This window comes from Callorhinchus milii, unplaced genomic scaffold (genome assembly GCF_018977255.1).
Source record: "Callorhinchus milii isolate IMCB2004 unplaced genomic scaffold, IMCB_Cmil_1.0 Scaffold26, whole genome shotgun sequence".
In the NCBI taxonomy this organism is placed as follows: Eukaryota; Metazoa; Chordata; class Chondrichthyes; order Chimaeriformes; family Callorhinchidae; genus Callorhinchus; species Callorhinchus milii.
In genome coordinates, this window is record NW_024704767.1 from 860,576 (window position 1) to 877,854 (window position 17,279).

At 41.5% G+C, this 17,279-nt stretch overlaps 1 protein-coding gene across 1 annotated transcript in view; it reads right to left on the bottom strand.

The window, feature by feature from the left end:
• Positions 1 to 4,227: 4,227 nt before the first annotated feature.
• The window catches only part of myo5c (myosin VC), a 32,733-nt gene continuing 19,681 nt past the window's right edge, over positions 4,228 to 17,279 (bottom strand). Inside the window, exons 24-41 of the mRNA XM_007906139.2 lie at positions 16,696 to 16,759; positions 16,045 to 16,225; positions 15,688 to 15,781; positions 15,213 to 15,276; positions 14,560 to 14,640; positions 13,649 to 13,829; positions 12,643 to 12,736; positions 12,213 to 12,276; positions 11,235 to 11,391; positions 10,173 to 10,260; positions 9,720 to 9,818; positions 9,008 to 9,162; positions 8,517 to 8,606; positions 7,820 to 7,970; positions 7,020 to 7,305; positions 6,225 to 6,399; positions 5,358 to 5,438; positions 4,228 to 5,133 (exon numbers count right to left, since the gene is read on the bottom strand). Coding sequence (XP_007904330.1) covers positions 4,981 to 5,133; positions 5,358 to 5,438; positions 6,225 to 6,399; positions 7,020 to 7,305; positions 7,820 to 7,970; positions 8,517 to 8,606; positions 9,008 to 9,162; positions 9,720 to 9,818; positions 10,173 to 10,260; positions 11,235 to 11,391; positions 12,213 to 12,276; positions 12,643 to 12,736; positions 13,649 to 13,829; positions 14,560 to 14,640; positions 15,213 to 15,276; positions 15,688 to 15,781; positions 16,045 to 16,225; positions 16,696 to 16,759 — 2,258 coding nt within the window. The 3' untranslated portion in view covers positions 4,228 to 4,980. The remainder of the gene's footprint in view (positions 5,134 to 5,357; positions 5,439 to 6,224; positions 6,400 to 7,019; positions 7,306 to 7,819; positions 7,971 to 8,516; positions 8,607 to 9,007; positions 9,163 to 9,719; positions 9,819 to 10,172; positions 10,261 to 11,234; positions 11,392 to 12,212; positions 12,277 to 12,642; positions 12,737 to 13,648; positions 13,830 to 14,559; positions 14,641 to 15,212; positions 15,277 to 15,687; positions 15,782 to 16,044; positions 16,226 to 16,695; positions 16,760 to 17,279) is intronic.

The following is a 17,279-nucleotide window of genomic DNA, read 5'->3' on the forward strand; positions in this document are numbered from 1 at the left end:
GACACACACAGAGACACAGAGAGAGAGACACACACACACACAGAGAGAGAGAGACACACACACAGAGAAACAGAGAGAGAGAGACACACACACAGAGACACACAGAGAGAGAGAGAGAGAGACACACACACACACAAACAGAGGGAGAGACACACACACACAGAGACACAGAGAGAGGGAGAGAGACACACACACAGAGACACAGAGAGAGAGAGGGAGAGAGAGAGACACTCAAACGTTTGCAATGAATCAGGACCAACAGGAGATGCTGCCCAGAGAGATGGGTTTAGATGGAGGTGGTTGACGTCAGTGGGAGGATGTTGGAAATGGTCCATCCTCCCTCCCTCCATCCCTCCCTCCCTCCATCCCTCCAGAGATGCTGTTCATGTCACCCACCACCAGCCATCAACTGATCAAAACACTGCCCTCAAATCCCCCTGACGATTTGCCGAAATAATAAAGGTAGTGATGGGACCTGTGTGTGTGTGTGTGTGTACTGTGTGTGTGTGTGTGTGTGTGAGCTCCACTCTTCTCAACAACAAGAATAACATCAATAATAATAATTTGGTCACTTCAGTCCACCACTGCTTGCGGGACTCTGGCCGCGCGCACTTGGCTGCCGCGTTTCGCCCCCAAAACGTACGGTCAATTCGCTTTACGGTCTATTCCGTGAAGCGCTTGGAGACGTCGAGAAGGCGTGAAAAAGCGCTGCCTCAAATGCAAGGATCGTTATTGTTGTTATTATTGTTGTTGTTATTATTATTGTGATTCACAGCCATTCTGTGGCGGAGGCCACACAAGGATTCGCAGTCATATTTCACAGTCCTCGAAATCCTCTCTCTCTCTCTCTCTCTCTCCCCCCTCTCCATCCCTCTACACCGACACACGCGCGCGTACATCGCACACTCCCATTGGGATGTGGCATGAGATTTCATTAAGGCACAAGTAGACAGAATGCAACAAAGAAGAGAAACTAAAATCCCCTGATTTAAAAAAATAGGATTTTTTTTTTAGTTAACAATAAAATTACTCTGATTTATACCCCCCCCCCCCCACCTCCCCATCACTGTGGTTATATACATACACCACCTAATGGGTCAAGTAAAACAAAAGGAGTTGTCTGTGTTGGTTCTCTCTTTCCACCTCCACCCACCCATGGATTTGCGCCATCTCCATCATGTATGTTGCTGCATGTTCCATGCACTAGAACTACATGATGGATGGATCCGTGTGGCCAAACCTGAACCCAAAACGCCAGGAGTCTCTGAATTATTCAAGCATTTAGATAGATAGTGTCAGAACTGATCACATCACAGATTCAAGGCGAAACAGGGCAAAGTGTGTTAAACCAAGACCAGTAATTATTATCACTCTCAGTACCGAAGTTTCCATAAGTTTCCATTTCAAAATAATTAAAGTGATGGGGCGAGGGAGGGGGGGAGACAGAACTAACACACAGACAATTCCGTTCGTCTTACTTGATCCGTTAGGTGGTGTATGTTTATGACCATAGTGATTGGGGTGGTGGGGCGATATAAGTGTCAATTTTGGGGCTTTTTTTGCAAAGAAATTCTATTGCTTTTCTGCAGAGATTTCTCCCACAAAATAAACAGTCAATCCATTTTACAGTGCATCCTGTGAAGGAATTCGAGACATCTCAACCACGTGATAAGGTGATATATATCAAATGTAAGGATTATTATTAAGAAGATTTTTTTTTAAACACACTAGTATTCCCCCGATCCAGTTTTTAAAGGATGCATTCATCGCCGCGCTCAAACACTTTCCAATTGATTGATCCACCAATTAATTCCTCACCAGTTCCACGCATAATGAGCAGTAGTTGAATTGGTCTGAATTGATGTACAGATTCCGCAAGGGTCCTATATCCTTGCATTTTTCACAGGAGCCAAAGGTGCTGGCAGCAAACGTTTGGTCACACATCTCTCCAGCAAAATGTAACGGCGCAAAATTAGACTGGAAACAAACAGCCGATCTACAACAGAGAGGTTATGCAAAGAAGCAGTAATCACAGTTTGCACATTGCTAATCTGGATTAAGTACAGTACGCAACATGTATGTACGCAGGTGGCCTTATTTCGGATCCCGTGGGTAAACACACACTCGGCAGAATTCTGTTAATACATTCCATTGCACTTTAACCCAAACAAAAACAACAGACCTAAATAACCGCTATATGACAAGAATACACTTGCGATCAAAGCCGTTCTCTCTCGTGGTCAATTTTTGTCAGTTTCGAGGTCGATCTGACACACAGACAGACAAACAAACAAACGTGACGAGTTGGATTTCAAATCAATTTTTGTTTCATTGAACACAATTAAATCAACGCGCCATATTCCGCTGTGAGTTTTCACAGCTCAACCACAACTAACAATTAATACCGTCGTGCATGAACATATTGAATAAAGATCAGAGAATTTTTGGGGGAATGCCAGTGCAGACAATTAACAATGTATTTTGAAATAAATGTGTGAAAATAGGTGTCTGATAATTAATAAATCCCAAACCAAATAATTGAAAACAAATTAGACATACCTGGTTCTTAAATAAGGCTGGAAGTCTGCACTGTGAACACTTTGATGTGTTTGGGTTTTCCAATAAACCAACAGGTCAGCCTGAAAGGACTGTTCGGTAATCTTCATAATGAGGATTATAGTTTAGCTACAAATCTTTGGTGATACCTTTGCTTGCATTGGACGCAGTAATTCCTTAAGATTTGCTTTGCATTTTGGGGAAAATCTGAATTTTCTTTACTTTTAAAAAGAATACAATTAAAGTACAACTTAAAACATTTCACCCCATTGCAATGACCCCGTTTTAAGGAGGAAAGTGAAGTGCTGTTCTCCAAATGATCAACAAAAAAAAACCATTTCGTCTGCAAAACCCAGCGCTTAGGCTTATCCAATACTACAAAGTACTCTGCAGTTGCTGAGACATTTAACACAGCGAAGTCAAATGCATATTGCGCAATAATAATCATTGATATAGCGCCTTATCGAAGACGTGATAAGGCACTAAATCAAATGCAAGGATTATTATTATTATTATCATCATCACATCGTTGAGACGTTCTCAAAAAGTTTCACAGAATATAGTGTAAAGTGAACAAACTGTATATTTTGGGGGTGAAACGCAGCAGCCAATTGCGCACAGCAGTGTCCCACAAACAGTCGTGGATTGAGTAGACCAAGTGTTGTACGTGGATTAGCTAAATTAAAAGTATTTCATTGCAGTAATTTCTCGGTATTAGGCCTTACCAATACAACAGAGGCTACCATATGCATTCCTCATAGTTGGATGTTACTCACCCAGATAGATTTTGAGTCAAACATACAAGCAAACTCAAACGTGTGTGTGTGTGCTCAATACTGTGAGGCTCACTCATCGGAAGGGCCAGAGCCTTTAATAGTCCAAAGAAAAAAATTCAAAATAAGCTTGTTGCTAAATATTATACACGTGTCAGACGGTTAGAACAGATGATACCAAAGTGCCCAACAATGTCTGGTTGAAGAGGTACCATGGGAATCGAATGAATGCCTCATTAAGCACCATTCTTGGAACAGCAGTCAATGAATAATGACTTCCTCTTCGGAATAAAACAAATGTTTGCGTGAGCCACGTTCTTGTTCTCTGGTCACATTGGTTGTGCAGCACGCACCATCGTCACACGCAAGATTTGCAACGAGGGGGGGGGGATGATTTCCCAGTGACTAGTCTGCCCTTCTAAGTCCTGCCGATAAGCCAGGCTGGCTGTGCCGTCATTAGCAGTGCCCTAGAATACTACGGCTGCAGAGCCAGTTTGATTATCAACTTAGGCAAACGACAGATGGTAAAGCAAAGACATTTCACCTCAGGGGAGGAGTCCAGCTGCTCAGCTTGCACCAGCTTTTTCCCATTAGTACATTATACAGCAATTTGATTAAAGTCGCGCAGAGAACGCCACAGACACTATTCCTGTAACTGCAGAATGATGTTTTGAATCATTGGGAATGCAGCACAAGGAGCTTCTGTTTCCGTGAGCTCGAGACATCCTCCAGGAAGCAACATGTCCTCAGCGAAGCTCACCAGCCTGTTATGTTCTGTTTTCCTTCTTAAACTTTTAAGTGTTCGCCCACAAAACACACACAATCACTTACTCTTCACAGTATATCCCATGATGCGCTTTGGGACACCCTCCTGGCTTGAAAGATACTCTACCAAATGTAAGGATTATTATTATTATTTATTATTTATTAAAACCCCTGTCATTTTACAACAAGGCAGAAAAGAAAGGCATAGTTAGTTGTAATATATATATATTTATTTTGCTTTTGTAAACAACGAAAAGGTAAAATATGCTTTGTACAAAGGGAAACAAATTAGCGATAAATATAGACATTAATTGGGTTTGGTTCTAAATGTGATTTTTTTTCATTGTGTGCACTAATACAGATAACTAACATTAAGTTCTGTAAACTTTTTTAAAAAAACGATCCATTTAAGTACTTTTAAAGCCCAAAACATTTTTTTCAACCTCAACCTACAGTTTTGCCGGCAGCACAATGTTTTGCCATCTCTATGTTAAAGCACCATTCTGCCATTAAGCTAAGTTTTAAGTCTTCTTCTCCAAGTAAACTCTATAACTGCTTCAAAATGTTGACGGAATATTTCAAAGAATTAAATACTGTAAAAGTAGTAAATGACAGCCAACCCCAAATGGTTGTTTTTCAATTCCTTATATAACAAACAAACACATTGCATTATTTACACATTTCTACTGTCACAGACAATAGAACATGTCATGTAATCAAATTCAGATTTGTTTGACGCTCAGTTAAAAGAGTAATAAGAAATCCTGTTCAGCGCAATTTGCCCGTTTCTGTACAGTCCAGACCACTCATCACAGTCTTAACAACAACAAATTAAGTCTTAAGCCGCCAATTTCCAAAATAACTCTCGTCTTCATTCAAGAATGCCTTAGATCCTGGTGAGGAAACTTAGCTTGAAGCTGTTAGGAATTTGAATCGTTTCCAGTGCCTGCGGAGACGGACTGAATGGAAAAGTCACTTGAAAATGATACTTGATGTCCACTATTAATGCTTGGTTACCTTCACGAGTCTGCAGCTGTGACTGAAAACAAAAGCAAGGACAATTCGTTTCCGAGTGAGTAGTTTTGCAATATTTCTTTCTTCGTTTCCTAAAGTTTCTCCCCCCCACCCGGGAATCGAACCCGGGTCCTCTCGCTTGCGAGGCAAGCAGGCTAACCGAGAATCCACAGAACAGATATATTCTGAATGAATACAAAGCTCCCTCTGCTGGTACGGATTATCGTAACGTTGACCTCCTTTGCTCACCTGAACTTTGCGTACAAACGATGGAGCCAAACGTTTCTCAAAATCATCGATCGGTGTGTAAGAGTTCAAGATCTTGATAATCTGGTTGAAATGAAAGAAACACCCAGAGAGAGAAAAAAAAACACGTCTCGGGTAAGAAAGACCTTCGTATTCCTTCTTGAAGAGATACTGACTGTTCAAATGTGAAAGAAACTGCTAAACGGGTTCATTTGGTGAATTCAATCAGCTAAAATATAGTGAAATAAAACTCCATCGTGAGAAATATATGTACTGCTTAATGGATGAGAACAGGCCAGAGAGGCTTTTCTGAGGGAGAATCAAAGGAAGTAAATATGTATCTGAAGTTAGTTGTGGAAATAACTGTGGAAGTACTGAATTGTGGTAGGATTAATATTACAGTTAAAAAAAAATGATTCTGAGGTGTCAGTCATTTTACTACTATACACCAGGAAGGTTCAACGTCACTGTGTGCGCGTTGAACATGTCACAGAACCAGTTGACGAGACTTTCCCGCGTGTCTAAGGGTTAAGATGAGAAACAATGGTTTCCCTCTTTTCTCTTGATAAATAATTGCTTCCATCTGGTTATTTTAGTCCTTGCAGTTTTGCCTCTGAAAATAGGTCAATGCAATGAAGGTACCACACTGATATTCACAAACATGTTTTACTGTTGTGCCGAAACAACAGTGCGATAATAAGAATAATCCTTGCATTTTTATATAGGGCCTCATCATGTCGTTGAGACGTCTCAAAGAGCTTCAAAGAATGCACCGTAAAGTGGATTGACTGTATTTTGTGGGTGAAATGCGGCAGCCAATTGCACAGTGGCAAAATAGGACTATAAGGAATAACGGAAATTAGATCTGACCTGTACAGCCGAGAGGAATGAACATTTTTCACATATTTCTTTAACATCATCGTCCGTTGTCTTATTGACCTGAAGTAACCAGGCAGCCTGAGAGAGCGGCTCCAAGGTTTCCTTTGCATTGCTACTCTGCATATTCTTATCCTTCAGCCACTCTTCCAGGTAACTGATATTACATCTGAACCAAGCACAAAGACACCATTAATGAAAACTCTCCAGAGTTGGAAAAAAAATACTTTTGTGTTAAAACATCCAGAGCAGAGTAAAACACGCATACTGTGGCTCCAATTATGTTAAACTGTACAATTCGTTGTGGATAATCCCATACGCTTTAGCAGCGTACGTAAAGCCTACATTAACACCATCACTTTAGTCACAGGTATCATTTAAAATGTAAAATCCTGAGTTCGATTATAACAAGCACCTTATCACAATGTTGAACGTCTCAAAGTGCTTCACAAGAGTGAACGCAAAGTGTAGCGACTGTGTGATTGCAGGCGAACTCGGCAGCCAACTTGCGCGCAGCAATGTCCCAGAAACGTTCACGAAGTGAGCAGCCGAATTATCCGGGGGATTGTTGGCCAGGACAAACTCTTCTTTTCTCAAATAGTGTCCTGGGATCTTTAACATTATCCTGAACGGACAGGTGGGACCTCGGTTTAACGTCTCGAACATCCGAGAAGCAGCAGCTCTCACAACACAGTGCTCACCCCAGCACTGCTCTGGAACATCAGCCGTTTAAAACTTCACAGATCTAATCTTCCAACACAAATACCTCCAATGTTTGTGTGAGCTTACCTTATTTGCATCCCCTTTCTACAGGAGCACATGTCCTTTCGCAGGAAGAGGTTGTTGATGGTAACAGCTCCGATCAGGAAGAATAATTGTTTAACCACCTGTTTGACCAGCTCCATGTCCATGCCGTGCTGGCACATGGTGGTAAAGTAATAGCTCAGCTGTTGCAAAATGGAGGAGATGGTGTACACATCCATTTCTTCTAAAAAGCTTGAGGATCGTTTACGAAGACCAGTCGGCTTCATGGAGGACATGCCCTGGAGACTTTCGTGTACCAACATCCCGGGCACTAAAGCAGAAGAAAAATGGTTCAGCACTGAATAATTTCAGCACTGAACTAGCACTGTGTTCACCAGCGAAACTACCCGTATAAAAATCCAGTAGTTCCCTTGTACGTGCACATGCCAGTTCATCTTTGCACGCACATGTGCACCAGGTACACTCTTGTGTGCACCAGTTTTCTTGTAAAAATCAGTTCTCTTTTCACTTGTTATCCCTCTCTCGCAGCACACATTCAGGCTGTACAAAATACAACTGCTCCAAGCTTACAATCTGACCTTATTTCGGCAGCACCTTGGATTGATGAAAGAAAGACCTCCCTTTCAAATACATCTAGACCCCTCAGGTTTGGGAACCATCTACTCCTTCTCCCTTCCCATTCCTCCTCCCCCACCCCCAACATGCCTTGTATCTTCAATATCAGTGTGTAATAATTTGACGTGCTCCAGACTTCCTGGGAGTACAACCATCACATCTGATGTTCAGAAATGGACAAGTGTGGTGTCAACGTAAATCACTTTTACCTATCATTGGCTGAAGTTCCTTCTCCATGACTTCGATCAATTGTTGATAGATGCAAATGGACAAATCACTCATAATCTGCCTGTACTCTGACAAATCAAAGTTCTCTAGGCATTGCATATTCTGCTGGTCATTGTTGTGCTTCATGAACTCCTTCATTAAAAGCAAATCAATTATAAGAAATTTACCAATTAATAGAAGAAACAGGATTTGTTTAAGAAGCCACTAGATGCTGTAGATAGGCTATGATAGGGCAGGTATTCTGGAAAAATCAGATGATATAGGCCAAAGGGCCTTCTTCATCATAATAATAATAATCCTAACCTTTGACAGAATATGCTGTAAAGTGAATCGACTGTATATTTTGTGGGTGAAATGCGGCAGCCAATTGCGAAACAGCAATTCATTTCGTTTTTAAAAAAACTTAAAATCCAGTTAACCTGAAACTTGTGAATCTTGTGGACAATAATTACCTAATTCCTACCACTGTGTTTGGAAAATTGCCCATTTAGGTATTTACAGTTGAAAAGTCACGACTCTCAAAACTCAACGTTTGTAAATTAAGCACCACTGCGTCTTACACCTACAGCAATACATTGAACACCATTTTTTGGGGGGTTTGGTGACAATTTATGAAACAAAGAACTTCCTCACAGAGTTGGGCTAGCACCCACGCTGTGTACGGAGAACTGCTCTTACCTCCTCCCCGCTGTATTGCTTCAAGGAATTAAGGAAATGGCAACTATTGGAAAGCCAGAATGACAGGAATTCAAAATCCTCATTGTGTATCTGTAACACAAGCAAGGATTAGATTTATTTTTAAACCAGATAAAAAAAAGTAAGTGTTGTATGAATATAAATAGTAATAATAATAATCCTTACATTTGATATAGCGCCTTATCACGTTGAGACGTCTCAAAACGCTTCACAAAAGATATCTTATAATAATAATATAACAATAATCCTTGCATTTGATATAGCACTGTTCACGTTTTCTCGACGTCTCAAAGCACTTCACAGAATAGACTGTAAAGTGAATTGACTCCATATTTTGTGGGCAAAACGCGGCAGCCAATTGCGCACAGCAGCGTCCGACAAGCAGTCGTGGATTGAAGTGGCCAAATTTACTTTTTTAAATTACTTACTTTTTTTTTGTTGTTTTACTAAAACAGCTCAAAGCGATTTCATACCTTTGTAACCTCTTTAATGCCATTCATCACGGAGTTCATCAGGGATTTCAGACTGTCTGCATCATTAATGCGGTCGGCATGTCGCACACACATGAACAGGATGTGCGCTGGAAGTCCTGGAAGCATATTGACCACCACACTTTGTGGTTTCAGGTCTAAATGAAATGAACGTAGTCACATTCAGCATCACAGATAAATACTCCAGTGCAACATGGATATTACATTCCCCCACACGCACACAGCACCATAAACATTCACTATTTAAAGAAAGAGAAGATATTTCAAGCTAAATTAGTTTTTCCGTTTACGAAGCACAACTTAGAATAGTTTGAAGCTGTAGAAATTGGGTAACTGAGCTGTGATCTTTTTAACGGGCATCTTGAAGTCTAGTAATCTGTAGTTAAGAGAGCGCTTTTAATGTACAGACAAAATCATATAGGCATTTGAAGTTTGCTATGGAGAATATACATGAAAGGCTCTGATAGAATTTGCAATGAAGTTCCATTCATTTTCAATTGTATGTTTATGAACAATGTTTTCTTTTTAATCGCGCACACTCTCACACACACACACACACTCTTATGCACGCACACACACTCACACACGCGCGCGCACACACACACTCTCGCAAATTCTCTCACTCACACATACTCAAGACAAATAAAATGTCTACTGAGCAGATGATCTGGAGATTACAAAAAGACAATTTTACCCAAAATTAGATGTTTGACGAGCTTCTCCTCATCTTCAGCTTTACACTCCAGCATCCCGAGGTAGTCCTTAGGGACGGCTTGATTCAAATTCCCATTTGCTGTTAAAAAAATGATGAGGACAGAAGTTAAATGCGCACTAAACGCAATCATAAAAAGCCTACCCTAATATTCTTAAACTGTACAATTTTGGGGGGCAAGTTAATTACGCCATTTCTATTACAATTGGAGAAATAAATATTGCCTTTATTTATGAAGTAGAGCGTTCCTCGTCAGCTTAAATCAGCTCCTCAAGACTTATCTCTTTGACCGCGCTTTTGGTATTTTTTCACGCACCCACCCCTCTCCCCCCTCTCCCCCACCCAGCCCTCCGAGGTTCACGTGTCCAGCCAGCTGTGTTACGGTCACTCAGCCACACCAAAGTGAACCACGTGCAAAAGTGCCAACTTACGTACCTTTCTCGATTGTCTTGGTCAACGATCTGATCTGGTCTTGTAACTTTCGGATTTGCCTGTCCTTCTGGTCCAGCAGTTCCTCAAGATCCTCCAAGGAGAACAAAGAAAGAATGAATTTTCTGACGACAATAAACTGACTCTGAATCAACAGCGTCGGAAGATTGTGACGTTCATTTAACGTCACAATCTTCCGACGTTGTTTCGATGAAACAAACCAAAACACGATTTGTAATACCATCACAAACAAAGCCCTCGCCTATCCGATTTAGCCAAATTTGTTTGTTTGAACAAACTTGTTGCGACAGTTTAATACGAAGCGAACCAAAATATCAACTTTAAAAGGAAATGATGTTCATAGCGACAATTTTATTTGTGTTCCATTATACACAATGCAACACACACGCCTCTCACCCACCCATTCCCTCACTCCCTCCCCTCCTTTTGGGTGCAGACCTTGGCCTGCCTTCCCCATTTCTTCTTTTAGTTTAAGCAAGTATGGTGCTCAATGTTGTTAATTCTGCTGTCACTCTTCCCCGGCCCCCCCATCAGTCAATCGATGAGTGAGAGGGTCCAGAGCACAGATTCTACAGAATCAATCAATGAAAGGGTAGTTCATGGAATCAGAGAGGAACAGCCTCCAACTTTTCCAACCTTCTCTTTGTTCCAAGTTAAAGATACTTTGCCACTTAGAAGAGTTTCACCAAGTAGACCAGTTGGGAAGCATTATATATATATCTGCCCCCAATACGGACCTTATACATTCAGATATCAGTCAATTTTGGGATTAATACTCAGAATTTGCCTCTTCCTGGTTGCAGGTCCAATGCCCTATTTATTAGGGCTCATAAAGGTTTGGATGCGTCTAATTTTAAGAGTTGAACTTGAATGTCAGGAAGACTAGGGTCCAGATTCAGACACCGGCATTCGAAAAGCAAACCCAACGAACAGTACGTTTCAGGTTCAATTCTTTTTGCTAAGATCAAGCTTCGAAAAGAAAGATTTTAAGGAAATTGTTTTTTTGGGGGGGATATTTTATGAACAGCAGCATACTAAACAACTCACCGAGTTTTCAATGGCTAAATGAGATGCTTCTTGTTGTATTCTGGCAATGTTATTTGTCCGGTTTGCTAGTTGGCAATTTTCAGTTTGAAGTTGTCTGATTTTAGAAAGCAATTCCATCTTTTCTTTTTCAGTGTTATCTCTCTGGGTCTCTAACAATCTACACGTTGTTTAAAAAGAAATTAAAATTCGAACGGCTTTCGACACTTTAGTAATGAGTCAATGTAGTGTTTTTTTTGAAAAAAAAACACTCGACAATTTCTAATCTGATAAAAGGATCCTTTTCGAGAGGTTTACTGATTATCAATTCTTTTGAAACTGTTGGAAACTTCCCATTGAAACTACCCGCATCGAAGACATTTAAGCAAAATTGCATTTGCAAAGAAAAGCTACAAAAAAACTGCTGTAATGATTTTAACCGTTGCTGCACAGTTATCCAAAAGACACTGCGTACATAATAAGCTTCTGATTTTCAGCCCTGTCGAGTCAGTTCTTTAGATAAGATAGTTGCCAGACGAGCGAGGTTTAACAGACCACACCACACCACAACACACGGTTCACAGAGAAAACGAGGGGAAGATGTAAAGATAGTGTTATCGTTACGACAAACAGCAACATAGGTGGGCAGAACGGAAAAGTGTGGACGCAGAGCAGAGGTCGGGTAGCCCTCGAAAGCGAAAAACAAGTTAATTTTTTTACGGTTGGCCCCTTTGCCAGGAAACAACAAAAAAAACGCACGCAAGACATTAAATGCACTATCTTTCTCTTTCAGACGCTAGTACCCTCGCTGTACATCTCCACTAAGTTTCTACATTTGTTTCAGTTTCCTGACATCTTCAGCTCATCTCAAGCAACTGTAGTTCCCTGCTTTGCGCAGCTGTCAACAAACCTCCTGCACTGACTGCCTCATTATAACACGGGCATAGAATGGACCAAGGACAGCCCGCTGTGGTAGGCGCACTGATATCAGAGCTTCCACACCTTCTTTGTGATCCTTCTTCTTCAAGGTTGCCTTGCAATTGATCAGTAACTTCTTCCATTTTTTCTGTGAATTGCAATTTAGTTTGTCAGTGTACAGACTTTCTTTCGGGTAAGATGCCAAACTATCTTTGGCGGGCAAAGATGCCGTTAAGTTACTGAATGCACGACAAGGGTTAGTTAGGAAAAGGTCCAGAGAGTATAGGCTAGGTTTTGAAAGGAGACGTCAAAGAATTTTAGTTTTAATAAAAAAAAAGACTCAATTTTCTCAATATTGCCAATCTTTACAATGAAGGGACTCATAGAAAGATGAGAATTAAGACACTCTGCAAATGCAATGGAGTCTTATTGAAATGCGTAGATTGATATAATGCCGCGCACTTCATTATATCTAATGCTTTAGACAGATGCTAAGTAGCATACACATAGTCACCTTTTATATCCACAACCTGTCCAAGTAAATGCTTCTCAACCTCTTGCTTTTGTTTCTGCACTTCTAAGATTTGCAGTTTGAGCTCTGGAATAACCTAAATGCACACACAAAAGTGGTTTACTGCAGCGAAGCAAACACTCATTAAGACATATAGGACATGGGGCCTCGCTCGCTCGCTCACTCTGGGTGTGGGGGGAGAAAATAGTGGAGGGCAGAGTCTCACTCCAGGCTTTGACTGATATTTGAACTCAGCTATGGGATAGGGATAGCTGTGGGACAACGATTGCAATGCCTCAAAGCACAAACTTTCCGAGTTTATTCAACGATAAGCCGAAGGCTGTCTGTGAATCACAGTGCAGTGCTCCGATCAAAACCTAAAACAAAAAAAATGCTTTGCTCAGAACGTCAGAACAGACTTTTCTTACCAGAGCACACCCGTCCCTTTCCACTGTGAGCGGACGGCAAACTCCCCACGAGACGCAATTAAGGGGAAAGAGCTCCAGAAACAGTCCGACTCCCAGTCGATCACAAAGAAATTGCAAGCTGGTAAGAAACACACTCAAACAGTCTTGCTCTAAGCAATAAATGATGCGTGATGTGATACAAAAAAAGTACAGAGCATAGAAATGTGGAATTTTACAGCACAGATGGGAGCCATTCAGCCTATTGCGCTGGCTGGCTCGCTCGCTGAAAGACCCATCCATTTAGTCCCTTTTCCCGCACAACCTTTTCCATTTCCCGTTTTTTAGATATTTAGCTGTTTCCCTCTTAAAAGCTACTATGGGGTCTTGGCTCAACCACTGTCCTAGGCAGAGCATTCCATGTCCTACCAACCTGAACGATCAAATCCTGTTCTGTTACGGATAAATGTTATTTACTATTTTGCCTCAGTTAATTTTTTTGATCTGCACCAGAGATACCAGGTTCTGACCAGACAAGAGGGAAGGAAATATATGCTACTCTACAGAGGCCAGTAATGTAATATTTTTGGGTTGCTATACTGTACCATGTTTTCGTTTGCCAGGCGATTCAGCTCCTGCCGTACGTTCTTGTTGGTGTTATTCTCCTCTTGGAACAACTGCTGCAGACGAGTGATCTCCTCACCGAGGTGTCCGATTCTAAAGCTCTGGTCCTCAATCTCTTTCTCGTAGCTCTCTTTCTGAGACTGAATGTGACCTTCCAGGACCCTGCACGCCACAGGAACGTACACTTAATAATAATAATCCTTGCATTTGACATGGCGCCTTATCATGTCTTCGAGACATCTCAAAGCGCTTCACAGAATATACTGTGAAGTGAATTGACTGTATATTTTGTGGGCGAAACTGGAACTGTTGCACAAAGTACAAAGCGACCAAAAAATTAATTGACAATGGTTACCTAAACTATTCAAACTACTGTGTAAACCGGAGATGGTATTTTTTAATGTATAGCAGAAATGTATATAAATACTCCTTAGCCCTATTGCTCTAGCGTGTTCCTGTGCTGCATTGGAAACTGACTAATAATGTGAGCTTTCAACTGTAAACAGATTTTTAAAATATAAATATATTTATTACCGTACAAAGTATATATTTTGCCCACAAAATAGGTCATTTTACGATATATTCTTCGAAGCCCTTTGAGATGCCTCAATCACGTGATAAGGCACTATAGCGCATGCAAGGATTATCATTTTTATTATTATTATTTCAGCAAATGGTATTAAGGAATAAGGGTATCAGAAGTTAGACTGTATAATTTATATATTCTTTGAGCAGATGACATTAAAGTACCAGGTATATCTATTATGTGAGTATTTGCGAGGTGTATTGCAATCTTGTAAATTATGCCCATGCAAAGAATTTTACAACAGTGTCTTTACCATTGCATGGTGTAATCCAATGAGTACTTAAAGTTAATTTCAAAGTTTATAACCTGGTAGCGCCTTTCAATCCTTCGTATGCCAACCAGAGCTCCCCGTCTTCATTTAGTTGCTCCATATCATCAGAAGTCAGCCTTTTAATGAAAATAGTCAATTCGCATCATTTGGGATTTGACTGGCAAACAATAAAACATTTCCATCTTTTAAAAAAAAAACTCTTGTGTACTTACTGGACATAGTTGTATTCACAATAAGAGATTTTCACATTCCTGTCTCTCTAACTAACACTTTATTAACACTTACTATGAGCCTGCTGCACCAATGCGAGACAAAGTGAAGCTCGTACAATGAAACTGAAGCGAGACCTTTCATGTACTTGCACTCCTGCGCAGACCACTCGTGTACAGAGATGCTTTAGCTGGTGTTACTCCAGCAGTTGCCCCAACGCACACTCCGGGGGTCCCCAAGCCTTGGCTCTTGCCAACCTGCGCCTAATACTCTCCGGAATTAAGTAAGCGGGATGCGTGATAAGAGTGCGCGTTCCATTCCAACAATCTGTCTCTGGAGTTTCCATGTGTACGTCCGGATAATGCATGGAATTCTCACTTCGGCTTGAAGACTCTTAAGCACGGTGATGGGGTCTCCGCACGTGTCAGACACCCGGGTGACCGAAAAAAACACAGAGACGCTGAATCTGATGTCTCACCTCTTCCGCAACTCTTCTCCTTCTAGGCCTCCAAGGAGCTGTTTCGTCACCTCCTCCACTTTCTCTGTCGAATTGAACGTTATTTTTGCCGTTAAAGACACGATTTACGAACCATAAAAAATGCGCCTTGAGAAATCGAAGGCTTGATCAGAACCTTCCGTGTCCGAACGCTTAAACCTTTGTGCGTGAAAGGTGGGTCGCAGAATAAGGGTTAAAGTGTTTGACGAGCTCAAACTCCAGATTTTTATTGAGTGAACTGCTGACCTTTAAAGGCCTTTCCTGTGAAGTGCTTTGAGATGTTTTGACCACATGATAAGGCGGCATCTCAAATGCAAGAATAATAATTATCGTTAAATACGTTAAGGAGGAAAAATTGAAAACTTTCACACGTACAGAAGAGGTCACAGCTCAGAGCCTCACAGTCACCGCACATCTCTGTTGAACAGAATTTCACGAGTACTTAAACGCATGTTACCTCTCATTTCCCGTCTTTGTTGTTGCAGATTCACTTCCAGATCTTGTTTTTTTGTTTCCAGAGTTGTAATTTCTCCTTTAAGTTTTGGAATGATCTAAGGAAAGAGGTTCAGTGCTTGTTAACCACACCGAGTCGGTGAAATAGATGAGCTGTCAGGGTCAATCGGAGGAGATAGGACATTAACAGTGCGAATGAACATGTCGATGTGTGTTTTGTGGGCGAAACGCGGCAGCCAATTGCGCACACCTGGGTCCCACAAACAGCCCTGTGGGTTGAGTGACCACATTATTATTACTTTTGCTATTATTTAGCAAAACCTTCGGTGCGTTTTGCTCTGCGGCGCTCCTTTGTTCTCACCAGCATTTCGTTGGCCAGCTGTGCCATCTCCTTCCGTAAGGTGTCATTTTCGAGGTACTCGTCCTGGATCTGCTCCTGTAGCTTCGCCCTCTCGTCGTGCAGACGTGCTATTTCGTCAGCCAGCACCTTGATCCGCTTCTCGTAGTCTTCCTGCTGAATCTGAATCTGATTCTCCAGTTTTCTGAAAACGACCGGATAGGAAAGTCAGTGCGGAGACTCTCAAGCGGATCCCAACAGTTCTCTCGCCCCAACACGTCCATAGGTACAAAGCCTGTCCAGGTTACTTTAGAATAAAGAGTTTACTGCACAGGCCGTTCCAGAGCTATTCAAGTCTGCATCAATCAGCTCCATTTCAGGAGGCCACGGCTCATAGAGGTTCCCCAATCCACCGACATGTGGTGGAGAGTGGATTCTGATACAGATGCTCGATTTGTACCACATATACCGTATTTTGCAGCAAATTGCTGCAATTTCAGCAGTGAATTTGCTACCTACCTGCAGCACAAGCACTTCATTAGGTTAACTGTCCAGGACCTAAATCCACTCCATCAATTACCTTTTCTGCAGTGACTAAAACCCAAATATTGTCCAGTAAAACAGCAGACATCTCACCAGCGAATCAGTGTACGTGCCTCACTATTTATGACGTACCTTTTTTGCCGCTCTTCTCTTTCTATATCCCCGAGGTGCTGTTCTGCAAGTTCTTTGATTTTCTCTGTGAGCACAAATACATCAAGCCTAAGCGTGGGACGAGGGCACGGAGCGATAATTAACAACGAAACTGTCACCCTAACATCTCGCCACTGGCTTCAGTGTTTTACCCATTCTCACAGTAAGTGGGAACGCACAAAGTAGGAAAACTCCTTCCAGCTCTGTGCATGCATTGAAACGCCAGCTTAGTAAAGGAGAATAAAATGACTGTATGCTGACAACCATGTTGGATAATGAGGAGATATTGCCTCGTTGTAACTTACACACAACTGGATCAGCCGAGAACGAGAAGCTTGGCTTTTCCTTCCCATTTCAGCTGATTAACAAAACCAAGTAAATATGGGACATCATCACCACAGACAACAGTGACACAGAAGCCTCGTTGCAGGCCACATTGTGAATAGAAGTGCACATGCCCAATAACGACCACAATAAATTACATTTGTATTGTACAGTCCGATATGTGCTGAACCACAATTAAACCTCCCTAGAGACACGTTATTGCCAGAATAAGGTAGTTGAGA